Below are 24,518 nucleotides of genomic sequence, written 5' to 3' on the forward strand. Positions count from 1 at the left end.
GGAACTCTGGTTCTGCTCCCCATTCTGCTACTGACCTGCTCCTTCTCCTTGGGCAAAGGACATCACACAGATTTCCCTTCTGCCCTTGACCTGCTGGGTCCCTTCAGTGGTCACCCATTGGGCACGGATTTCTTGCTCAGAGTGGGCTCAGTGTCTTTGCAGTTCTAGGTACTACTTCCATTCAAGTAACAGCAGAGGAAAAGCACTGATACAGCTCAAAAGTCCCTTGTGTCCTGCAGCCAACTTCCCAGCTCATCTGTCAATGCAGGATCTTTGATAAGGCTTTTCAACAGTTTTCTCCTCATGAAAACCTGCTCTCAGCGCTCCAGCCCAACACAGTGAGTGGGGTCTTGGGCTCCCTAGGCTGAGCAGCAGCTCCTTGTGAGCCTTCTGCCCTCAGAGCCTTTCTTTCAGATAACATAAAGCCAAGAGGATCAGCTTTTCTGATCCAGTTTCTCCTCCTTGCCTTATTTATTTATTATTAATTCTTTAGTCCAGTTAAAAGGTTTACTATCCAGAGGAGCATAAGTGGCCTCACTCAGCCTAAGTAACTCTATAAATCAAGCAGAACTGCTAACATCTACATCACAATCCCGCCATCAATCTCCCCACAGGTTGTGAAGAAAACCAAGGGGAAAGACGCAAAAGGGAGAGTGAAGAGTAATAGCTCATCACCCTCAGGTCCCTGCAGGCCGGCTGTGGCCCTTGGAAAACTCCCTGTGAAGCCAGACGTGTTGTCAGGGCAACTAAAGGCAAACACGGTGCCTAACTTCTGCTCCCCTAGCACACAGGCACAGCCCGGGGGCCGTGCCAGCAGGACCCGGTGCATGCACAGAAGGAGGGAAGGGGTGGTGGAAGCAGAGGGCTGGGAAAGCCTCTGGAGCAGGGCCTGCCAGCCCGTGTGGGAGCCAGCTCCCAAAGAGTGAAGAAGAGGCCAGACATGAGCCTCTTGGAACACTGCACAGACACCTCTGTGAACGCTGAAGGAGTCAGGGCTGCAGGGAATCAGGGAGGTGGGAGGGAAGAGGGAACCAGACTTAGCTGCAAATACCTGACGCTGGGGGAATAAAAAGGACCTGGGAGAGACAACAGGTCTCTTGAAGGACACAGATTCGGAAGGGAATTGCTCAAAGTTTCATCAGTCCCTCTTGGTGGCTCATCTTTAACGAGTGACTTTACAGAGAATCCAAACCCAACATGGCCCAAGTCAGGGGAGAGCAGCTCCCTGCTGTCAGGCTGGGCTCATCCCTAACTGAGGGCAGGGGTTAAGTGAGCCACCTCTTAAAACAGGGTCCCTCCAACCCTGTTGGTAGTTGGTTCACAGTTTAAGACCAATTTGCAATCCCTTTCAGCACTATTAAACTCAGACCCAGCAAAGAATGCAGACTCCTAATTAATTGCAGTGGGAAGTCAGGAGCTAAATGGGAGTTGGGAGCCTGAATGCTTGTTGCATCACTGAGAAACACAAGGCAGGAGAAAGTTCATTATTGTGGTCTTTCAAGGGCCTGCAAAGTAAATCAGCGCGTGAGCCCGTAGTGTGAGCAAGAGCTGCAGACAGAGAGCAAACCAGAGCACCTCAGCCTTGTCCTTCCCAGAGCCCCTGGGCACTGCCTGAGCTGTGTGTGAGCAGGTACCTGCTCTGGGCTGGGGATCTACTGAGAACCCAGAGAACAGGCACCCATCACACACAGCACTGGGACCTGCACATACTGTGCAGTGTGATTTGGAGAAACCTTGTCCGCCCTGTCTGTGTGGAAAAGGCTCACGGTTGGGCCAGGGGAGAGCGAGCTCTGGTGTGAGAGCAGTGGCTCATCCCTGAGTTGTTAACTCAGCACTCCTGTCAGAGCAGCACGGGAGAGCAACCCCACGGCTGGGCCGTGCGGGCACTCACCCCACGCTTCCCAGCGCTCACACCTCGCTAATTCCCCTCCTTGCCTTTTGCTGCTCTTCCTCCTGGTCATTAGGGCTCATCTTCTTATCTGCCCTGTCCTCGTGAGCCCGTCCACGCGCTCGTGCTATCGCTGCCTGCAAACACCCGTCAGTGGGAGCACACACGTGTACGGGAACGTGGCCGTGCAGGTGCACCATCACATGCACGGGCACACACGGCCCGGCACACAGACACACAGCTGTGCTTGTGACACACTGTGCACACAGAGCACATGTAAGGCACACAACGCCTGTGTAGCTGTGACTGTACAGGTGTCACACCTGCACACGTATTACAGACACACAGATGTACACGTATGTACAGTCCTGCTCAGCGCTGCACACGCGGCCCTCACCCACACAGAGCCCACCAGCAGCCACACAGAGCCCACCAGCACCCACACAGAGCTCACCAGCACCCACACAGAGCCCACCAGCAGCCACTCGTGCAGCCACTGAGGCAGGCGCGGGTGCAGCCACGGAGCACCGCGTGCACACTCGCACACACTCACACGCACACAGCACACCAGGAGCGGTCTGTTCTGCAGCGTGGAGTGAGAAGACAGCGGGCTCCCAGCTGGACCCTGCAGACAGACAGGGACAGACACACTCCCCATCCCACCAAAGAGCCCCTCTGTCCCCCCAGCCCAGCTGCAGCTCACACCTTAAGGCAAACAGAGCACCGGTGAGTGGCTCACTGGCGTCCCAGCGGAGTGTGTGTGCCGGGCAGGGGATCTCTCCCTCTCCCTCTCTCTCTCTCTCTCTCTCTCTCTCTTCCACTCGCATCTTTTCATGAACTCTATTTCTCTTTCCTTTCTGAAAACAACTGAGCTGTAAATACTGTTTAACCTTCTTCCCCCCTTCCCCCCTCCCCTCCGCACTATAAAAACACAAATATGCCATAACTCAGCTGGCTCAGCCGCCGCGCCTCCAACATGCCCTGCTCCAGGCCTCTCAGGAAGGTCATAACAAACGACTTTCCGATTCAGTGCTCCTGAAATAATTTTGTGTATTAAAACCTGAATCTGCACTTTCTGGACCGAAAGCCTCTCTTAATTATGGCAAGCGTCCTTGGGATGGACAGTGATCCTTCACTACGGCACCGCTAACCAACCGGAGAGGCAGCGGCTCCGGCTCCCCACCACCACCTCCTCCCGCTGCCCCCTCCCACCACCACCCAACCCACGGCCCCCCTTGCTCCCTCGCCCCCCCGCCTTCCCTTTGCCCAATCTGTTTTCAAAGTGTGTCTGTCCTTTATTAAATTGTTTTCTTTTCCACATTATCAGTTGCCATGGAGACCTCATCTCTCGGATTATTTGAATTTCATTATATCTATTGATTTGGGAGCATTTCATCTTTTTTATTGTTTTTCTGTCAATTTTCAAAACGAATAACCATCTAATTTGCGTCAGTGCTGATTATGTTTGTCCCTCAATAGAGGTCGGCAGCTGCGTCGGGGAAACAAATCAATGGGAAACCATCATAAACCTCCCCAGTACAATCTCCAGGATATGTGGGTGACATTCCACGCCTGCGAGAAACACTCATCATATCCAAACTTCTTTCTTTCTTTTCTTTTTTCTTCTCCCCTCTCTTTATTTTTTTTTTTAATTTTTTTTTTTTTTTTTTAACTTCCCCCTTGTAGCAAGCTCTGCCGGCCAGTGGCGGGTACCATTTAAAATCTTATTTATTTTTCACACACACACACATGTACAATTTTGGACGCATCACATTTTCAGACAGGGAGGGGACAGGGGTGAGAGTAGGGGGAAGGAATTTTTTTTTTTTTTGTAAGAAAGAAGGGAAGAAAAGAATGACAAGGGAAAGAAAAAGAGGAAAAGTGGATCGGGATTGCAAATTGCTTACTATGTTTTTTTTTTAAATAATTTATGCAATTTTAAGCATTTATGTATAAATTTTTTAATAAGCCACCCTGGAGCAAAATAGCCATTAACATCCCAACGTCCTTCTGTCCAATGGGCTCGTGTGCAGGATCAATTTCCGAGAGTACTTTCCTTTTTTTTTATGACATGATAAAATGCTTTTAAAGCAACTTACACAAATATGGAAATTTTTTTCCCCTCCTCTTTTTTTTTTTTTTTTTTTTTTTATAACAGCCTCCACTTATTCACCAGGGAGAGCGAGCGAGCGAGTGTGTGTGTGCTAGGGAGGGCAGTTGGCAGAAGGATAGACCCAGCCCTAACTGGAACGGACCTGCCTGTCCTTCTAACAAGGGCATAAACTTTCATTAGCGATGCACACAGTCAAAGGCAATTTAGGGAAACGCGCTGTACAGAAAAGGAAAACCTCAGCGTTTTTACTCGGTGGCTCCTTGGCTCCGTCCAGGGGGCTCTATCCTTGAGCTCTGCCTGTGCTCTCCAACCAAAGTGACCCCACCGGCCACGGGGGAGGCAGGAGGGGCCGGGGGAAGGGGCTGGGGGTGCTCTGGGGGATGCCCCGCAGTGCCCGCGGGTCCCGCAGCTGGGCCAGGGAAGCCAGTCAATATTAACATCTCCCTGGAACCCACTGGTCCTGCAAGAGGCCCAGAGGTATCTCTTGCTCTGCCCACTGCAGAGCTTCCCCTTCCACGGGGCTAGTCCTCCCAAAGGTCTCTGTTTTGGGTTCCTGCACGCTGGCGAGGAGCTCGCAGCCGCTCGATGCCCCCGTGGGGCATTAGTCACGAGCTGGCTCTGCCCAGACCAGACAGATGTGTCGCTGCTGCTCCTGTTTCCACAGGGTATATAGGCTAGTTATTTTTGCAGCTGGGACATGTTCAGCCTCACACAGGAACCTGGAAAATGCCATTCCTGAAGGGATGGCTCCTGCCACTGGCCCCGTGAGCAGGCACAGCTCTGGGGAGGACGGATACAAGCACACGGCTACAGAGAGAGCAGCCCAGCATGAGGGGCTTGGTGGGGTCCGAAAGACATGACCACATGTTGGAAATGAAAACTATTTCTCCAGCTAGGAATTCCCTTGGCTCTTTGGCTTTGGGGTTGAAGCTTATGCACCCAAGCCAGCTCTACATTACCCATGCCCAAGCGTGGAAATCCCTGTGCATGCTCCTATTATTTGCTCCAACATCAAGCCCTGACACTGCTTTTTCTAGAAGACCAGATATCTTTACCTTTTTGTACGACACACATCCAGAGATAACACAGACTTATGAATTTATGTCCTACTGACAGCAGGTTTGCCCATTCCTGGTACCTTACACAGAGCCCTGCCCTCTCCCAGCCCTGGTGCAGACCCAGCCCAGCCCCACAGTGCTGGCTGGCACAGGGCTGGGCACACACCTGCCCCATCTGCCACGCTTGTGGGTGTAGGAACTAAACCAGAGGTAAAAAAAAAAAACAATAAAAAATAAAATGAAATTCAAGGGGAAGCCAATGCTCAGCTGGAAAAACACAAAGTGCCGAGGACAGCAAACCCAATCAATAACAATCACAACCCCGGCAGCGGGCGAGGAAAGCGTGAACCGTTTTGGCCTGCTCCCTGCATGCTCACCCACTTGGGAAAACACACTCCCAAAGGCCCAGGATTTCATCCCCTCCCTCTCCACCCTACATTCATTGTCACCAAAAAGCCTCCAGTGAAAGCCCCCAGGCTCCTGTTCTGGTCAGAAACTCAGCAAAGAGGGGAGAGGGTTCCTGCACAGAGGAACTGGACTCAGAGCTGGCGCCTGAGGAATGTTCTTTCTTCCAGCAAAGTGCTCTTTACACCCCACACCCTCCTTACCTCCCCTTCCCTCCAAAATTTTGCCCTCTGTGCCCCCTTCCCTTCCCAGTTGCCAGCCTCAGCTTTCCCCTTCCCTCTTCTTTCCTCAAGTTCCCAACACCATTCCCTCTTCCTCCTCCCCAAAGCTCTGGTGCCCCAACCCACGCCCCCAGACCCTCTTTACACCTCTCTCCTCTCATTCCCTTGTGGGCCTGACAGCCAGGTGTGGCAGAAGAAGCTGGGCTGCCCAGGGGACCAGCACTGCCAGGGACAGGTGACCAACCTGGGGAGGGGGAACACGGAACCTGCCCGGGAAAACACGGGAGCTCTCCCTTCCCCTGGCCTTGGGTCACTCCCTGTGCAGACTGCACAGATTTGGGGGATTTCACTGCAGCAGCAGAGGTCAGCAGGAGTTGAAGGTTTTCAGATCATATATATCACTCTATATGGTCTTGTCTATAGCGAGTGCTAAATATAGCCAAGCCAAACCTGGAGGTGACTTCAGTGCTGCGATGCAGGGACAGCAGCCACTGCACAGGCACCTCCACTACCTCAGAGCAATACAGATGTCAACAGTCCCAGTCCAAAGCCAAGGATGCCTGTAAACCCTCTGTTCTCCCACTGCCAAGAGTGTGAGCCAGGTTCCTTCCCCTTCCCTCCCTCAGGTCTCCATGGTTCCTCCTTTTCAGGACTCAAAATAAGGCATCATTTTCTTGCTTCAAGGTCCATTTTTCCATGGGATGTTGGACCCTCTTATCTATGACATACCGGCATCTGTTTCAGCACAGCTACTTAAAAACTTAACCAGTGGAAGAAGCTCTGGATAGAAGGGGAAAGTCTCTTGTGTGGGTCAGAATAATTAGACTGAGCTCAAACTGGCTTTAGGCATCTGCTGCTGCCTCTGAGCAAAATCAAGCCATGCTGCTTCCATCAGCATCTCTCTGCTGTTGGCCTCACCCCGCACAACTGAGGGGATCACACACTGCCTCGTATAGGGCATCTCTGGGAACAAGACTTGCCTCAACAGAAGCCATAAAGCCTCCTTATCCAGCTATCATTAAAGCCCAGAGAAAAAGAGGCCAGACAGAGAGATTGAGATGAGCCATTTCCCCAACAAACTTGCTTCCCTTTTTCATTCGCTCCTTTCTTTTTTTTTCCCCCCTTTAACTGTCATTAAAATAACAAGTTTCTGTTACAGTCTAAACATTCCCACATTGTATAAAGGGTTATGTTACACCAGAGTCACTGCCGGGCCCAGTGTTTGCACAGAAACCTCACTGCAGGTCCCCCCTCCTGACGAAGTGACTTATTAAAGTTTAAACAGTAATTAACAGAACAATAAAAATAAAGGGATGTTTGGGGAGTCGTAGTGCACACAGGGTTTTTGGCAGTGCCAGCACTTTTCAGTGCCCTGTGCTGGCAGAAAAAACGGCTGCAAAACCAGTGGGAGAGATGGTGAGCAGGAAGGCAGCAAGGGGCCAGGGAGAGGCTGAGGTGTGATCCCAGCCCAGCATGAGGGTGTGGAGGGCAGCAGGATCCGAGGGAAGGGTTTGGGGACTGGGGGAAGGATGCTGAAGGGTCACCTGGCTGGAGGCTGAGTCAGATTTGGTGCTCTCTACCTGCCCAGTGTGTTCCCCCATTCTGCTGAGATGGCCTGGACAAGCCCCCAGAATCTGAGTTTGGGGAATTGTGTCTCTGAAACCAGAGCTGGGCTTTGGGGCAGTGGCTCCTTTACTTTCTAAGAGTGGTAGAGAGGAAAGAGCAACCACAGAGCAAACCCCTGAGAAAATCTTGCAAGAGGGAGACTTTCTAAAGAGACTCCAAGAGCAGCTCCTTTGCCTGGGAGCCTTAAAACCCTGCAGAAGACATCTTGTAGGGACCAATCCTGTCCTGTGCAGGTGTGAGCTGCAGACCCAGCAGGATGTTACTAGTTCTAGAGTCACTCCCTCCTGAAATGCAGCCAGAGCCAGGACCACAGGGTCAATCCCTAGAGCTTTGCCAGAGCCAGGACTTTCCCAACCTATGAAGTTGGCTAATCAGGGCTCCCTTTACAGGAGCAAACCTGCTTTTCCTCTGCTTTGTTCCCATCCCAGTTGCCTGCCTTGCCCAGGATGAGCTCTAGAGCATGTGGGTAGAGTTTAAGCTTGGGCTGTCAGCCCTCCCTGTTACCCAACATGCAGCAATGCAGAAAGATCTCATTTGAAGATATTTTTGGTGCCTATTGTAACTATTCTCCAATGTTTGCCTCAGTAGCTCACAGTGCTAGTTGGCTCTAGCCCTGATGTGTGACTCAGTACACACAGCATTGTGCAGTCCCATGTTTGCTAAATCTCTTCCAGTACAACTGCTCAGTTTGCAAATAAAAAGACAGCTCCGTGAGGGTGTATCTCCTGTGCAGAGGGAACTCAGGGAGTGCTGCCTTCAGCCTCTCCCACAAAGCCCTCTCCCAAGCCTGGGACTTTGCACCCTGGTGTGCCTGGGGAGCTGGGGCTGCCCCACTGCCAGGAGGAGACTGTCCAGCACCAGCTGCTCCCAACCAGCCCACCTCCCTTCCCTCCTGGGCTGCAGGAGATGGAAACCTCAGGAGATGTCCCCAGAAGTACCAGGATCCCACCACTACAAGTCACCCAAGTGAGGACACTGGGTGCCACCTCACACCTCCTGTAGGTTAACCCCCATTTCAGGGTGGGGCTTGGCAGTGCTGGGTAATGGTTGGATTTAATGACCTTAAAGGTCTTTTCCAACCAAACTGATTCTGTGATTCCATGAATTCAGCCCAGGCTTCTGAGGTGCAGGTTGAATAAGCCATGAGGAAGCCTGCACTAGCCATGACAGCCCTGCCAGGGTGGAGGTGGGTTTAGAACCACGACAGGGTTCAGAATTAATGAAACCAAGACCCTGCCAAACCTTGCTGATTTTACTGCATTCAGGTATAAGTTTACAAACTTGCATGGAGCTCCAGGGAGGACATCAGATGGAAATAAAGGGGGGAGAGGCTGAGCTGAAGACACACAGCTGCCCTTTTCCTTCACACCTTTGTTTTAAGTGGGACCCAGAAGCCGAGCTGCAAGTGTGACACACGGCTCTCCATGCCCCCCCTCACTGCCCTGCCCCACTCAACACTCCTCTTCCCTGTTCAGGATGTCTTCACAAAAGCCTTCCCGAATCCTCATGAGGTCCCTGGGTCCCACTGCCAGGGAGGTAAATGGGATGGCAGATATGTCATCACCTACTGCCTTGTTTGGCCAGCAACGCTATGTCTTTTTATCCCCAAACCTCCTATTGCAACATTTTTATTTTCTTGGTGGCTTTTCTGCCTCCATGGGAAATTAAGTAAAACTGGCTGGCTCAGACTTGCCCTGGAGACAGTTTCTACAGAAAGCCCCTGAATCAACTGCAAGTCAGGCAGGGCAACCTCTGCCTGAACCCCCCAATCAGCTGAGCCCCTGGCTCTGGCTTTTTCTCCCCTTCCCTGCCCCAAGCCAGCTGGATGCACAGGGACAGCAGCCAGGATTCAGCTCTGGAGCACGATGCAGTGTGAGAGCTCACAGACTGAAAGGCAGGTACAGGTGTCTGTCTGCCTGACTCACTTCTGAGGTCTCCCTGCACATTCCCAAGGCTCCTCTGAGCTGAGCTGCCAGTCTGCTTCCTGAAGGACTCCCCTGCCCCACAGACTGAGGATGGGCAGCTCATCTGCAGTCCTGAGCACAAGCAAGCACAATCAACATGTCCAGTATCTCACACACCCAGCCCAGTGCCTCAGCTCTCCCCTTCCTGACCCGCCGGGCTCGATCCCTCTCTGGTGCTCCCACACTCATGTCGCTGCTCAGCTCAGAGGAGTGATTTTAGAGCTGACACATCAGTGACAGGAGAAGGAAGCTTATGCCTTTCCACTGCCACTCACAACAAGCTGAGACAAAAAGACACGCCACCCAAATCTGAACTTTTCATCCCATTCCCCCAGCTACGGGCTGTTCCCCAGCTCCTGGCTGGGCTGGAGTCAGGCTCTCCAGACTCATTTGCAGCAGTGCTGGAGAGGGGAGAGGTGTTGAACAGGTACAAGCAGGTGCAAATAGAACAACAGAAGGTGCCCCCAGGTCAGCACTCACGTGCATTTTCCTCGGCCATGTCTGAGGAGACTTGGAGTCAGAACAGAGCACAGCTTTGCATGGGGGTCTCACACATGTTCACAATGCAGAAAGACTGTCCTGTGCACTTCCTTTTCCAACACGTCGTTCAGGATGTCTCTACAGCAATGCCAGTAACTGCCTGTAGGGAATGTTATGTTAGAAAATTATCTAATGCACTGTTAATCATCTGGTCTTGCAATCTACAGAAGGAAATCGGAGCAGCCAGCACAGTATGAACCTTCTTCCAGACACCGCTGACTTCAGATACCATTATCAGTGGTAGCCTGGTCCACGTCCCAGAACTCAAACTCTCTTGGTTAACAGGCCATGAAATTATTTAGACTATTCTTGATGTTACGTTCTGTTGTATTTGTAATTAACACAGAAGATCAGCAGTGCCACATCCTGTATCCTGCTGAATACAGGGGAGACACTGCTAAGAAGCACTCAGTCTACACCTAAGTCTGCTCCGTTAGGTTTAGGGCAAGCCAACTCTTCAGAGCTGACCTGTCCCAGGAGGAAAGGGTTTGATATTGCCAGAGTTTAACCCACAAATGTTTGAAATAGGATATGGGAACCAGCACTCTAAAATTGGGTCTTACCTCTTTTTTTTTTTTTTTTTTTCGGAAAAGACTTTTCAACCAAAGAAAACAATCTGCCAGCACACTCAGTGTTCGGCGCCATCTTCAATCAGGGAAGCCTAATTATACCCATTATACTGATGAGGAAGCACTGGCACAAAGCTGTGCACTCGCAGGGCTACAGATACAAAGCAAATCAGTGGCAAGGCTGGAATTAAACCCGGGAATCACGGTGATGAGCTCATCACCCACCTTGGCACAGCCCCACTGCTGGCCATGGCTGTTCCCACCCATGTCCTGCAGGTTGCAGAGCTGGTGAGGAGCCCTCCACACATCTGTTTAAGAGGGAAGAAGTCTCAGTCCCGGTTCTGAGGTGGTTTGGGGTGCTCTGGGACACTCAGGGACTGGTCACATCATCAGGTCCACAAAGACCAATCACTGTGTCGAGACAGACCGGTGGGCTACAGACACCCAACAGCCAGAGCATCGGGTCTGAGCCACCATGAGACCCCCCATGACCACACAGACCAGGCAGAGATGAATCATCTGCTCCTTCTGAAGCAGCTGAATCAACCTCCCTGCATGTGGATCCTCGCGACAGGTCCAGCCTGACCCGTCTACATATTAATGATCCCCCGGGATGTAAAACCCAGAGATTTTCCTTGGCACCAGGGGCCAGCTCTTGCTCTGCACTCTCCCTGCCAGGTGCTGGGTGCTCTGGTCTAAGAAAGGCTGCAGAATCCCTGGGGACTGAGAGTCATTACATAAACAATACAACAGGATCACGGGCTGTAATTGTAAAAGCGCCGGAGGTCTTGGCACCGGAGTCTGCCTCAGCAAAGGCCTCTAAATGGAGACCCAAACAAAACAAACAAAAGCCCCAACTCTGTCAGCGCTTAATGAACAATAATAAATAATAAATAATAACCCTAAGAGCCAACCTAACAGACAGATGTGAGGCACCACTCTGAGGAAACACCGTCCCTACGTCAGCTACCCTCAGTCCCCAACTTCCAGCTCCAGGTTGCTGGGTTCTTGCAGGGTCTGATCCAGAGGGAAAACCTGGGATCTCTCTGAGGAGCATGCACTCCCCCTCCATCAGCAGGATGTGTAGGAGCTGTAGCCTTTGTACGCCCCTGGACTGGGACCTCCACCTGCTAAGTGAGCCTCACAGACACCAACTCATGCCCAGCTCGTTCTTACTGCAGGATCTCCCTTTAAGAGCTAAAGGCAAAAAGAAGCAGATGGAGCTGAGCAAGGGAATCCAGATAGGTGTGAGTCCGGAGAAGCCTCTCCCCAGCATCATTACAGTCTGGACTCAGAGTCCCCCACCTGTTCTGTGCAAGCTGAGCTCCCGGCAGGACACCGGCAGAGCTGCTTGGCAGGGACATGGGCTGAAACAAAGGGCCTAATTTAAGTATTTTTATAACTCGGTGCTTGTGACAGTGGGTTTAGCAGTTGCCAGCCATCTGGAATAAAGAATTACAGCCACCTCCCCTAATCCTATATTGCCTAAACCCTAAAGCTGGTTATGGTGCAAGGATGAGGCAGCAGGTTGGGAGGAGGCAGTGATGGGAAGGCGGGGGTGGAGAAGCGACCACAGGAAAATCGTCAAACTTATTTCTTTTTTTCCTGCAAGGTGCTGGGTGGTCCCAGATGTGCCAGAAGTATTTTTGCTAGGAACCAAGAGAAGACAGAATGAACAGAAACAAGAGAGAAGGGAGACAAGGAGTCCTCCATGACCACACAGTCGCATGCACCACACACACACGCTCTCACACACGCACACAGAGGCTTACTGGTCCGCGCAGGGCTGTCAGGTAAATTAGATCTGAAAGCTGACAATTTCTGACCATATTTCCTTGATTATTTCAAACAAATGCACACCAGCCGCTGTAAGGAGATTAAAGTGACATAAACGTCCCGAGTGGGAGGAGGGAGGGCAGAGAATTCAGGTCACCCCCATCCGTCCCCCATTTGACAGCCGCTATATCGCTATCCAATCCAATAAAAAAATCCCCCCCTTTTGCTTTAATTAATTTTACAGCTAGCTTGCTTAATTACTTTCAATCAAAATCCTCCTGCCATCGCAAAATTAGAGATGGTTGAGCTCCATTAGCCTAAATTCTTCATTTCCATATAGAAAGAGGCTCCCTCGGCAAAGCCAACAGGGCTCCCTCCTATCCAAGCTGCCATCGGACAGATGCCTGTCCCTCTGTCTGTCTCCAGTTGCTCGGGAGAAGGAAGGGGGGGAGGAGGCAGTCTTGTTCCCACCAACCCCTTTCACAAAGCATCTCCTTGGGAGCCCTGGACACGGGAGGCCTCTCTGCTCACAAGAGGTGAGCTCAGCCGGCCTTTCCTACAGCCGTGCTGGAACGAGCTCTTCCACGGCTGCAGGAGGGAGCTGGGTGGCTCAGCCTCACTGCTGCATCCCCAGCACTGGGGACAGGACCTGCAAGGGACACTGCTCCTGCTAAGGTTGGTCTGATCACCGCCACCGCCATCCCACACGGGCACCACTGACTCGAGGTGGTCCCTGTGGACACATGGAAAGGACATCAAGGGGACACAGGGGCAGATCACCTTACATCTGCCTGCTGAGGGTTTGGATGCTCCTTGGGAGCATCTGGCACCAGCTGCTGGCAGAGACATGGCACCGAGGGCCACAGAGCTGCGACATTCCCGCAGCTCCCATGGGCAGCATTATCACCTCTCTCCCGTGAACACAAATCCTGAACTGTCCCATTTTGGGCTGCTCTGAGAGCAGTCCCAACTGGTGTCATGCCCATGAAATCTCCTCTGAAGCACAGAGAGTGGCAGCAATAAGCCATACAGCACTGTAGAGGAGAAGAACAACGAGTGGGTGGAGAGGATGGACACAGGAGGAAACCCTGGAAGGAACTGGGTACGCTGGGAGCAGGGAAGGAGAACTAGCTCCTCTCAAAGGACAGTGGGAACTGGAAAGAATTGCCACTCCATGCTCTCCTCCCATTTTCTCCCATTTCCTATGGTCCTCTCCTCTCCCATCTCCTCACACTAACGGCAGAGCAATGGTCCTAATGGGATTTTACCTGTGCTCAGCACTCTGTGTGGGCACTGAGCCCTGGGAACCAGCCAGTGGAGCTCCCTCCTCCCACCACCTGCCCAGGCCACACACACCCCCCTGACCTGGAGCCGCAGGAAGGTCACACCAGCACCCCAGGCTCCACACCTTCCCACCCTGCAGAAAGCTCCAGGGGATTCCTAAGCACCAGAAGCCCAACTCCCTCCCTCCCCACAACCAGCTCCAGGGAGGGCAGGTCAAACCCTTGCTTCTTTAGAACAAAACGAAGAAGAGACAAACACAGACCTATTTTGTTTATAAGCTTAAAACTGAATCCAATGGCGCATCTACCTGGGGATTTTAGATTAAATGGTTTAAGAAACTCAAATAGGCTTTTTAATCCGGTCAAATAAAAAGAGCCCCAAAGAAGCAAAGAATTCACCCTGCTGAGCCTCCTGCCCGTGCAGACAGACAGCAAGAACGGTTTTCTCGCTCTCTGCCACTCCTCCCCACCCTGGCATGGGACAGAATGTATTTGCCAAAATCTGGAAGCTCGGGATACACCCTGTTCAGGACGCGTGCAGGCTTCACTTTCCCATGGATGACCCGCTCCTATCTCACTGTAAAACACCTTCTTCACCCTCTCTGTGCTCTCCTGGGTGTTCAGCCCGGCCCTTCCCCCTGACACCTGGCAGGCCGTGCACACACAGTGCCAGCCCTGGTTACATCACCAGCGCCAGCCAAAAGCCAGCCAAGAGACGGCACCGAAACCCCTAATCCCCATTCCACACACACATTTAGGCTCTGTCTTCCATACAAACTACAAACTACACCCGAGTGCTTCACAAGGGGAGACAAGGGCCTCATGAGATGCAAGGGGGACCAGCAGGGTCTGCCAAGGGACAGGGCAGACGGACAGTCAGCCCAGGGCTGATGGGTGGAGACCAACCCCACACGGAATCGGGGAGTGTGATCCACGCCAGGAGCTGAACCCTGACAAAACACAGGAAAGGGGCTCTCTTCTCTGCTGGGTGACCACCTCCCCAGCCTCCTACCTCCCCTCAGTATGGCATCTCACCCACCTCCCAGCAGACACTGTCCCCTCTCCCCCAGCACTGCCCCACTCCGGAAATGCTCAGAACCAGCCTTGCCCTGCACATGCTCTGCAATAAAATTCCCGACTTGTGTCTCGCCTGCTCCAATGCTCAGAGCAGCTGGGACAATAGAACAGAGAGGCCCTAAATCCACCAGACTCACCCTAAATAGCAATGGTCCATAATTTTGCCTGACATTCAGGAGCTTGTTATTCTTTCCCCTCGTCGCCTGGCTGGAGCTGTTCAGACCCATCAGTGTTATTCTATGCATTAAACGGGAAAAAAAACAACTCAACAACAACCCAGAGAGTTTCCAAGCCTGCCCAGTGAGGGCTCAAGGGGCAGCATCCATAGCTGAGCTGGTGGTGGGAGAACAGGAGGAACCAATGCCTCAAACCCAGACCCATCCCCTCTGCAGGGGAATAGCATGAGTGGGTCCTGCTGACATCCCCAGCAGAAACACACTCCTTTTTCTGTGCTTCCACCCCTAAGAAGGGAGCTGCCACGTCTCCCAGCCCTTCCAGCCCCCCACCCTGAGCCTGGGATGGCTGCTGCCCACCCCTCCCCACCAGCCGGCGGTGGGGAGCTTTAACCACAACACTTTGGGGTTGGGGTTTTTTTGGTTTTTTTCCAGGCTGGCTCCAGCTGATTAAGGACCTGCAACAGGATGTAGGGATTACAGCAAAACCTGGCTCCAGATCAGCTGGGGCACAGAGCCAAACGAGAGAGCGAGGGTTGCCCCCAGCCTGGCTGCCAAGCCGGCACTCGTCCTGTTGGGAGGCCGGAGCTCTCCGCTGGAACAAGGTCCCTGCCCTCGCTGGCTCTGCTGGGGAATGGCCTGCAGCCCACACTGACAAACGTGCCCACAGGCAGGGCAGGGCTGTGAGGACGAGGGATCTGTGGCTCGCAGGGCCTACTGGAGAGAGGAAAATCCCTCTGGCCTCACTGCTCGTGTCCTCACCTCAGAGGTGCGAGGGGGCAGGTGCATCCCTACCTCCCGACCTGAGCAGCAGGAACAGCCTGAGCTGGAGGTGCCCTGTGATTCCCTGATCCCTCTGCCAGGGCCTGCACCACGTGGAGCTTCTAACGGGTATCCTGGAATAACACACGGCAAAATACTCTGTGCTGAGTTTTTAATCCAGGAAGAAGTGATCAGGGAAGGCAATAATCTCAGTTGGCACACGGAGCGCAGCAGGATCTTGCTTCTGGGGAGGCATCAAGAGCAGAATTAGCTTCAAGGAGACTCTGGGGCTTTTTTTTTCTTCTGCTAACACTGATCCCTGCCTGGACCAGCAGCAGCAGCAGCAGCTCCCAGCATCTTTCTAAAGTGCCTGTCACTGCAATATCCAACTGCTGATGTCCCCTAGGGGACATCCCCCCATGCTTGGGTTTTCCACGTCCCTCTTGGACTGGAGAAAGAGGGACAGCAGCAGTGGGAGCAGCCCTCCTGCTCTGACCTGAAGCTGTTAGCCTCAAGTCGTGTTTTAATCAGGTCTGGCAGAGCTGCTGCCTCGTTTCCCAGCCTGCCACCTCAGAGGGATAATTTGCCAGCGCTTTCTCAGAGAGCTCTCTGGAAGCGCTTTGCAGAGCCCGAGTTTGCCTCCCCTTCCTGGCCAAACCCTGCGAGCTTCGTGCTGGCACATCTCCCTCTCCCAGTGACCCCCAGGCTCTGTCTGTGTAAAGGGGATCATGAAGATGCCAGGACTTGGTCCTGTCTTCCAAGCGCTGCCTGGCAAGACCTGGCAGTGAGAGGGGAAAGCTGCTTGGAGCAGCAGGAGGGGGTGGAAATCTGTCTGGCAGCAGCAGCAGCGCAGAGACTTCTTAGTGCTGCCCACCAGACTCATCGTAGCAGAGAAACTCTGGAGTCAGCTCCTGCCGGCCTGGGGCTGCGGGGGGAGCGGGAGTTGATATTGCAGGCGGAGGCCACTGGGATACCATTGAAAGCTGCTAAATATGACCAGGTTAGCACTTTAGTCTTTAATGGCAGGTCACCATTAATAAACCCAGGGCCCCAGGGTGCAGTACAGAGCCTCCCTCCCCCCTCCCCGAAACACTCATTTCATTAACTTCTCTGTGCGCGGCGCTCGGCACCTGCCGGAGGTTCTGCAGCCAGGAGGGCTGGCAAGGGTTAAGGACATCGTATGGCAGAGCCAACTGCTCTCCTGACACGATGGAGAAGGGGAAGCCTGCACAGCTCCCTCTGCTCCCCACTGCTCCCCTCTGCCTCTGGTTCCCCTGGTTCACGCCAGAGACCAGCCCACAGCTGTTGGTCCCACACAGACGGGCACCCTGGGAAGGCTCCTGAGTGGGAAGCGCTGTCCCAAGCCCATGGCCAAGGGGCTGAGTGCAGGTGAAGGACAGCCAGAAACGTGGCCCCAACTCCAACTCCAGCACCCAGCCCCTCTCTGGCCTTCAAGAGGTCACTTCCCATCACTGTGCCTTGCTTTCCCATCTGAGGAAAGATGACAATGGCACCGATGGCCACAGCAGGGAAGGGCAGAGGAGAGTTACTCTGCATCCAGCCAGGGAAGAAACACTTGTTAAATAAAGAAACTGCGTAAACAATGAAGGCCAAATCCTGCTCTTGGGGAGCCTGGAATGAACCACAGGATTGCCCCAGTACAGGAAAGTGTGAACTTGGCCACTGCAGAAGGCGAGTGGCAGAGAGGGGCTGGTGGAGCCAGCACAGCACGTGCCCCGTGCTCTGTGCAGCCTCACACACGGTCCCACAGAGGTCTCTGATCCCGTGGCTGCACACGGAGGGCAGGGAAGGACAAGGTGAGAGGCAAGCGGAAGGACAGGGCTTTGCTCCACCTGCTCTCACTGTGACGCTGGTCGCTCCCCAGAGGGATGGTGGGACGGGAGGAGGGACAAATAGCTGTGCCAGCTGCCAAAAATCCCATCCCAAGTCTCTATCGATCTGCCCTACTTGGCAACTGAAGCTGCAGCCACTGTCTGTGGTGCTTGATCAATAAGACCTGGGTGGACAGGGAGGGAGAGGCCTTTACAGGGAAGTATTTTGATTTTAGAACGAACGCAGAGTCAAGGAAGAGGAAATACTGGGACTGAAGCTGCAGTTTAGTTTGGACTCATTTCAAATACCTGTTGAGCCCTTTACACTGGGGCCCTGGTGACCTCCTGCCCACGGGAGCTGCCCCAGCCTCAGTCCTCACTGTCCACCCACAGAGCCTCTCGCCTGTCCTGGATGCTCTCAGAATCAACAGCACAGAGCCTGTGTGTGCTAATTCTCCAGGAGCTCCCTACAGATCCTCCCCAGGGACCTGGGGAGAGGCAGAGACTCCCACAGCCATGTGAGAAGGAATTGCTGTGCCACTCAAAGGGCCTCTGGAGGTGCCCCAAGTCCCCAGGTGGCACTTTGCAGTGTGACTGTCCCTGGGGGCAGCCGGGTGGGGAAGGTTCTGGCCTTGGTGGCGGCAGCCAGGCTGAGTCAGCAGAGGAGCCAGGCTCTGACGGGCCTGCCCACGCCGTTCCCATCCTGCTCCGTGGAGAGCATCACTCACTGCCACCCAGCCTCTCCAGGGAAGGGATCACAGCCTGGTGAGACACAGTGAGCCACACGAGCCATGGAACCGGGGGCCAATGACTACCACCAACCCCTTCTCCTGTCTGTGCCTCCAGACCCTTTTCTTATGTTCAGGTCACCTAGCAGGGCCAGCCCTGGTGAGCCCTGGAGCCCAGGTGACCTGCTGGAGGAGAGGGAGCCCCGTGTTTGACTGCTCTGGTGACTCTAGCATATTGCTAATTTTGTGCCCATTAACCCCACCAGGAGAAGGCAGCAGAGGAGGAAAGGTTTTTTTCTAATAGAGGGGCTTGGTAGGGCCAACTCCAGTGGCAGGAGTGGCCCATTCCCATATCCAAGAGCCAGCAGCAGCTCATTGGCTCCAATCAGAGCTGGCTGCAAGGGGGACGGTGCATTGAGTGTCACCTCCAAATGCCCTTTGAATAGATATGGAGAGAGAGAGAGAGAGAATCTGCAGTTGTTCCAACGTTTCTTGCTCAGCAGAACAACTGTTGCAGTCCTTTTAGTACAAACCCAGCAACTGTTCCCAAAAGCTCAGCCTCCTCAGCTCCTGTCCTTAAAAAAAACCCACCAACCGATCTCCAAAACGCTGGCTTCTGAGTCAGGGCAAAAATGTTATTAACAAAAACATCACTCAGGGGTGGGACACCTGCTCCCTGACAAGCAACTGGCCTGGCTGCCCATGGTTAGCGAATTACATCAGGCCCCAAAAAGAGCAGGGAAAGGGAGGGAGAAGGGGAGAGAGTGGAAAAGAACAGACAGAGGGAGGATGACAGCAGAAGGGAGTAACAAAGACAAAGAAGAGCAGGAGAGGGGAAGCACAGAGAGAAAAGAGCAAGTGCGAGCGTATGTGAGAGACGGAGCAGGAGAGAGCGGGAGCGTGGGGGGAGCAGGGAAGTGTGCGGGAAGTGCGGTGTGTGTGCAACACGGTGTGGGAGTGCGTCTGTGTGAGACTGTGTGCATATGGCAGGGACCGCAGCGAGGAGGAGGAAGAGAAGAGTAAGGAAGGGGGAATGACGCCACGAGAAGCAAAAAAAAAAAAAAAATCTTGGAAAAGTGTAACAAGAAAATAGGGAGGAAGAGAGAAACAAAAGCAAAAGTGAAGGCCATCGAACAAATGAGTCGGGTGAAGCGAGAGAGCAGAGATAAGAGCGGGGAGGGAGGGATGGGAAGAGGAGGTGGGGGGCACTTGGGATGGGGCAGAGCCAGGGAAAGGGTGAGGAGAAGAGAGGAAAGGGAGAAGGGGACAGAGGAAAAAAAAGAATAAAAGAAATAAACAGGGAGGAGGGAGAGAAAGATGTCTATTAAAAACCTCAGTGCATAACACAAAATGTCAGGGTTTATAGCTTCATTCTTGGCATTGCTGGTACTGAGAACCCCACACAGAAATGTCACTGCTTGTCATGTTTAATCACCTGCTATTTGTTAACACCTTCGCTTCGAGGAGTCTGCCCCTCACCCCTTGCAGGCTTTCCTTTTGGAGAATAAACTGCAAAAACATGTCCCAGCCGTGCAGTTCTCCTTGGACAGCTTCGGCTGCATCCCGGGCCGAGCCAGGAGGCCAGGCAGGGCCGGCACACCGGGAATGCTGTTGGACTTCCCCCCGGGACTCAGCATGGGACAGGGTTGCTGCAGGAGCAGGGGAACAGGCACGGTGTCGGGACACAGGATGCTCCGGGGAGAGCGGGATGATTCTGGAGCATCGGGGAGCAGGTGAGGGAGGTGGGTTTGGGGGACTGTGACTGCAGGGCAGAGAAAGAGACAGCAGAGAGGGGGAAGGCTCAGCTCATAAAATCAAGGTGCACACGGTGGGGAGGGCGAGGGCAGGGAGGAGCAGGGTATGGGCCCTTCTGCTGCTGCATCCAGCCCCTGTGTTCCCATCCCACTCATGTCCTGTGCTGAGCACATATAAATAAAATCCCTGAAATCCATCCAAGTCTGGAATTCTCCAATCTGTTTGCTTGAGCAGCAACTGTCACATAAAAGCAAACATCCAAAGCTATTAAATGTACAGTTACAGTTCCTTGCCCTGGCATCTGCACTGGTGACTTTGCTCTAGTTCCTCCCAAAGCCTTGGACTGATGGCTTTTATTTATGCTGGTTTTCCCCTGTGTCAGGCACTCGTGCCCCCACTGCCTGCACTTCCCACCCAGCCACATACTGTCTGTCTGACATCACATTGCACTGCTACAGGAATTATTTTGAGGTCATCACAAGACAAGACTTTTCCCTACTATTTCACACACTCCAACTGGAAAGAAACCAAAAAAAGCTCTCCTCCATACAGTAATTAGGGATCTCCCATACAATGGAAACCTAATTCTGTAATTGTCAGGCTCATGGAAAGAAATCATCCCCCCACCTGAATGAGCTAAAATATAAAGATGTGTATGTGAAGATCATCAGTGCAGCTATTTAGTTTTAACTAAAGGATGGTGACTAGCCCTGTTTCAACACAAATGAGGGCTCAGCTTCAACACAGTCCTTGCCCCACACTCTGAACTGCTTCTATCAGTGTGCAGGGTTTGGGAAGTGCTGATGGCAGTGAAGTCAGACTTCCCCTCCTGAAAGTGAAAAGAATCTGGGGAGCTGAAGAAATGGCAGCACCATGAGCTGTAAGGGGAGCCCAAATGCATCCAAACGTCTTCATGCAGGTAGCAGAAGCCATCAGCTGCCTGGAGAGCAGCACAAGGGTTTCTGCTCCAGCCCCCTGACTGCTGAGTGCCTTCTCCCTGTGTGCTCAGACCCCTCCTGCTGCTCCTGGAAGCAGCAGCTGCAGGACCAAGGGGCTTCCCGGCACTGGTGTCACCAGACACTAAGGACACACCAGAGAAACACCCCGTACAGAAATAATACAGAAATGCAGAAACTCGGTGCTCATCTCTCTCCAGTCCCTACAAGACAATTTTAAGACCCAGTTCAGATCCTTCAGGACTAGATATGGGACTGAAATTAAAGTCCCAAACCAAGCAGTTCTGGAATCCCAAACTCCAGAGCACGCTTGGACCTCACAGCTTGATCTCTGGCAATGACAGCAGTGTGTTTCTACTCAAATTTTCTTCCTTGCAAGAGTGTTTTCTTGGTTTTTTAATGACTGAGATCCTCATTGGTTTCCAAGAAGCAAATACCTTCATCTCAATCTCACACACCTGAGGGACTCCAAGATCATGTGAAAACCTGCACTGCTGCTCCTGTCCACTCCTGCATTGAGGACAGGGGCTTTGGCTCCATCCAGCACCTTCCCCAGACACCCACGCCCCCCCCCAAACTCCACAAATACATTCAGGCCCAGTTTCTGAGCCTGGGCTGTGACACACAACCCCAGCTGGCGATTGCTGCCTCCTGTGTGGGGAGGGCAGGCAGAGGCTCAGCCTGGGACCTGGGGACAGTGGGTTCTGCCCCTGCCCCGAAGGGCCAGCACGAGGCCCAGGAGCCACCCCAAGTCCTATTCTGGGAACGGGAACAGTACACAGAAAGGCCTCCCGCTGGCCTCTCGCCAAGGATAAAATTCACCCTTCTGAACACGGGCCAAGATGATCTAAAGTGACTACTGACTTTTGTTGCCCAACTTGAGTCACCTTAAATGGGCCTATTTTTCAAGTGTCAGTGCTCAGCACGGCTGAGAATCGGGCTCTCTAAGATGTGTAATTCTACATGTCCAGTCACTGCTGCAACAAGAAAGACCATTATTCCTCTCCTGTGTGTGACTTCTTCCAGTCTGGCCAGGCCTTTTATCTTTTCTCCTCTCCCCTCCCTTCTCCTTGTTCTTTTCTTTTTCAGCTTTTTATGAATTTCTCTCAGCTTTCCTCCCTCTCCCCCCCCTCAAGGTCATGCGGCTCATTTCCACGTTGAACATTTACTCAGCAAGCCAGGTCCTTTCACAGGCGCTCACCACAAATATGCTTTCTGATAAAGTACGGAGAAAAGAAACTGTGAAACCCAAAACAATGTCAGAAATGAATACAAAAAAATCCCACCAGGGCAAAGGAGGGCAGACTGCTTCACCAGAGAGAGCAAGGAGGTAAAGCACCCCATTTCCCCACAGTTCTCTGTTTATTTTCTTGCTCTCCCTTAATGTTTGCTTTTCTGAATGCTTCTGTTTTGCTGTTAGGGCCGTGCCACCCTATATGAGAGAGACTGTTATATTTAACCTCTTCTCTTTTCTCCGCAGTGAAACTCACCCTCATTCGCGGGTCGGAGCCCTCCCAGCCCGTGGGCACCTGCTCCTTTGGGGCAGCTCAAGCCCATCCTGAGCAGGGTGCTTCCAGCTACGCAGTTTGCTCGGTTTTCCTAAGCCCATTACTTGTAAGCAGCTTGCACAAAGCATCAGGGTTTGTGTCCAGCCTGGGTCACACACAGCACAACACCGTGTGGCCAGAGAATGCACAAAGGAAGGTCAAACCCCTCTCCCCGCTCTCAGGAACGGACGGAGCCCTTCACCTGAGTGTGGTAAGAGGGAACGGGTCCTGGAGAACTGTTTTCGTACTTAATTACCAATTCAACTCCCAGATCAATCCTAGAGACTGTCAGAAACTAAGAGCAGCTTCACAAGGTCCACATTCTCCAGCCCAGGGCAGGTCTCCAGAGAGCCCAGCCATGCTGCAATGTTGATAAACCTCCAACTCCAAAGAAACAAAATCTGGCCAACACAGCATGACTTTGAAAATCCAAGCCTCTAGGCTTGCAGTGTCCAAGAAAGTTTTAGAATTATTTCTCAGTGACATCATCCCCAATCTCCATTTGATCATCAGAGGCAGCTACTGGCCCTCCCATCAAAGACAGGGTTTAAAAGTGCCAGTTTGCTCACTAACATCTCTTCACCTGAGATCCACAGCTGCTTGGCCTCCGTGGCCACTGGGGAATGGTAAGGAAAAATAACTTTTGGGTTTTGTAGTCAGGTCATGGTTTTATGCCCAGGACTGCATGCCTACAATATCCTTTGGGAGAGAGGCCACCATCTCATTGCTGACCGGGTCAGGTTTAGGATAGCAAGCACACAGTACCAAAAGGCTTCCACCTACCAAGACCCCTGAGGGATTCCCTGAGGAACACCACTTGGGGGAAAGGGAGCTGCTCTAAAAGCAGCAACCTTCTTTTTCTTGAGACAGCAGGGCTCTGCCTTCTCCTCACTCCAGAGCTGTTGCTTTAGGATGCTTCATGTTGCTGCTTTCCTTTACTGAGCCCACAACAAGAAACCAGAAACCTCTGAATTCCTCCTGGCAGGGGGGAAGTAATTCCCAGCTCTCCCCCAATTTCTAACACGGCCAAAAGGTATCCCCCACTGCTCCCACGCACTGCCCACCCCACGGTGGCTGCCGTGGTGCAGAGACCCAGCTATCCTGTTTCCATGGAGCCTGACCTTCTCCTGGAGGTTGCAGAAATACACCCTTCCATAAACAGACACTTCTGCCTAGGAAAGCCTCAAAGCTCTGCTGGGATACTCTAGGTGGTGCTGGTTGGGGCGGCTGGCTGTGAATGCCTTGGTGGAGCATGTGGAGCACTGAGTGCTCCTTCGGGAGGGTATCGGCACAGCCGACACCAGCAAGAGCAGCTACCTTGGCAAGTGCCACGGCAGAGCCTCTACAACATTTGGGGCCACCAGCAGCACCAGCACTAATCAGTTACAAGTTCTGACAGACAGTCGCAGCCCAGAAATAAAATACAGTTGCAAAATTATACGGATTTCAAATGCTTTTGGCCACTTGCGACTCTGCGTTAGCAGCACGGCGACGGGGAGAGCGGCACACTGGTGGCAGTGACGCTGTCCTGAGTGGCAGCACACACCAAGGGAGTGGGGTAGGATGCTGTAGGACACTTTGTTGGCAGCCAGGCCCCTGCAGAGGTTGGGCACTGGGCCGGGTGTCACCACGCCGTGCACAGGCTGCTGCGACCCCTGCGTCTCCCTGGCACGGCCCGTCTCGTCTCACTGAGTGCTGCTCGCCCTCCCTCCCTCCCAATGCGCACATGGCTTTAATGTTTTTATTACCTGTTTGACTCGCTGCCTTATTGCTTCTCCTCTTAATGGGGCTGTAACCGTGGAAACGAGGAATAAACGGCCACCAGAAAATGAGATGATTAAACAGGTCACCCTGGCAAAACAAACTCCGTGCTCACACAGCCCGGGCTGCGTGTGCAGTTCCTGCCCAGGGAAACGCGGGGCCGGCTGGCAGAGGGCGGGAGGGCTGGATCAGGCTCCTGGAAGGAGCACACCACTGAGAGGTGCCTCCTTGGAGGAGTGTGGTCTCTGCCCAGGAGGGAGGATGCTCAGGGAGGGAAAATGGCAAGGTTTGCTGAGGGAAGATGGAAGATAGCGAGGATTCAAGACACATCCATGTAACTGGGGAAAAAATAGCAACTATGATGAATATAAATAGGCTGGACTGAAAACAAAACACAAGTCTGAGACAAGTTGGTGTCCTCTGTTGTCCCCGTCTCTGGCATTGCCCACGCCTGCCTCGTGGCAGCTCCCAAGGGAGTGTAGAG

At 52.9% G+C, this 24,518-nt stretch overlaps 1 protein-coding gene across 9 annotated transcripts in view; it reads right to left on the reverse strand.

Moving 5' to 3' along the window:
• The window catches only part of CASZ1 (castor zinc finger 1), a 275,827-nt gene that overhangs the window by 51,611 nt on the left and 199,698 nt on the right, over nucleotides 1–24,518 (reverse strand). For 7 of the 9 annotated variants that reach the window (XM_027882516.1, XM_027882519.1, XM_027882517.1 and 4 more), the window contains one exon: nucleotides 9,756–9,915. The exons of the other annotated variants lie outside the window; for them this stretch is intronic. In XM_027882516.1, coding sequence (XP_027738317.1) covers nucleotides 9,756–9,774 — 19 coding nt within the window. In that variant the 5' untranslated portion in view covers nucleotides 9,775–9,915. The remainder of the gene's footprint in view (nucleotides 1–9,755; nucleotides 9,916–24,518) is intronic. 9 annotated transcript variants of the gene reach the window in all.

This window comes from Empidonax traillii, unplaced genomic scaffold, assembly GCF_003031625.1.
Source record: "Empidonax traillii isolate 1590-97213 ecotype Southwest subspecies unplaced genomic scaffold, ASM303162v1 scaffold106:size2091409, whole genome shotgun sequence".
Classification (NCBI taxonomy): domain Eukaryota; kingdom Metazoa; phylum Chordata; class Aves; order Passeriformes; family Tyrannidae; genus Empidonax; species Empidonax traillii.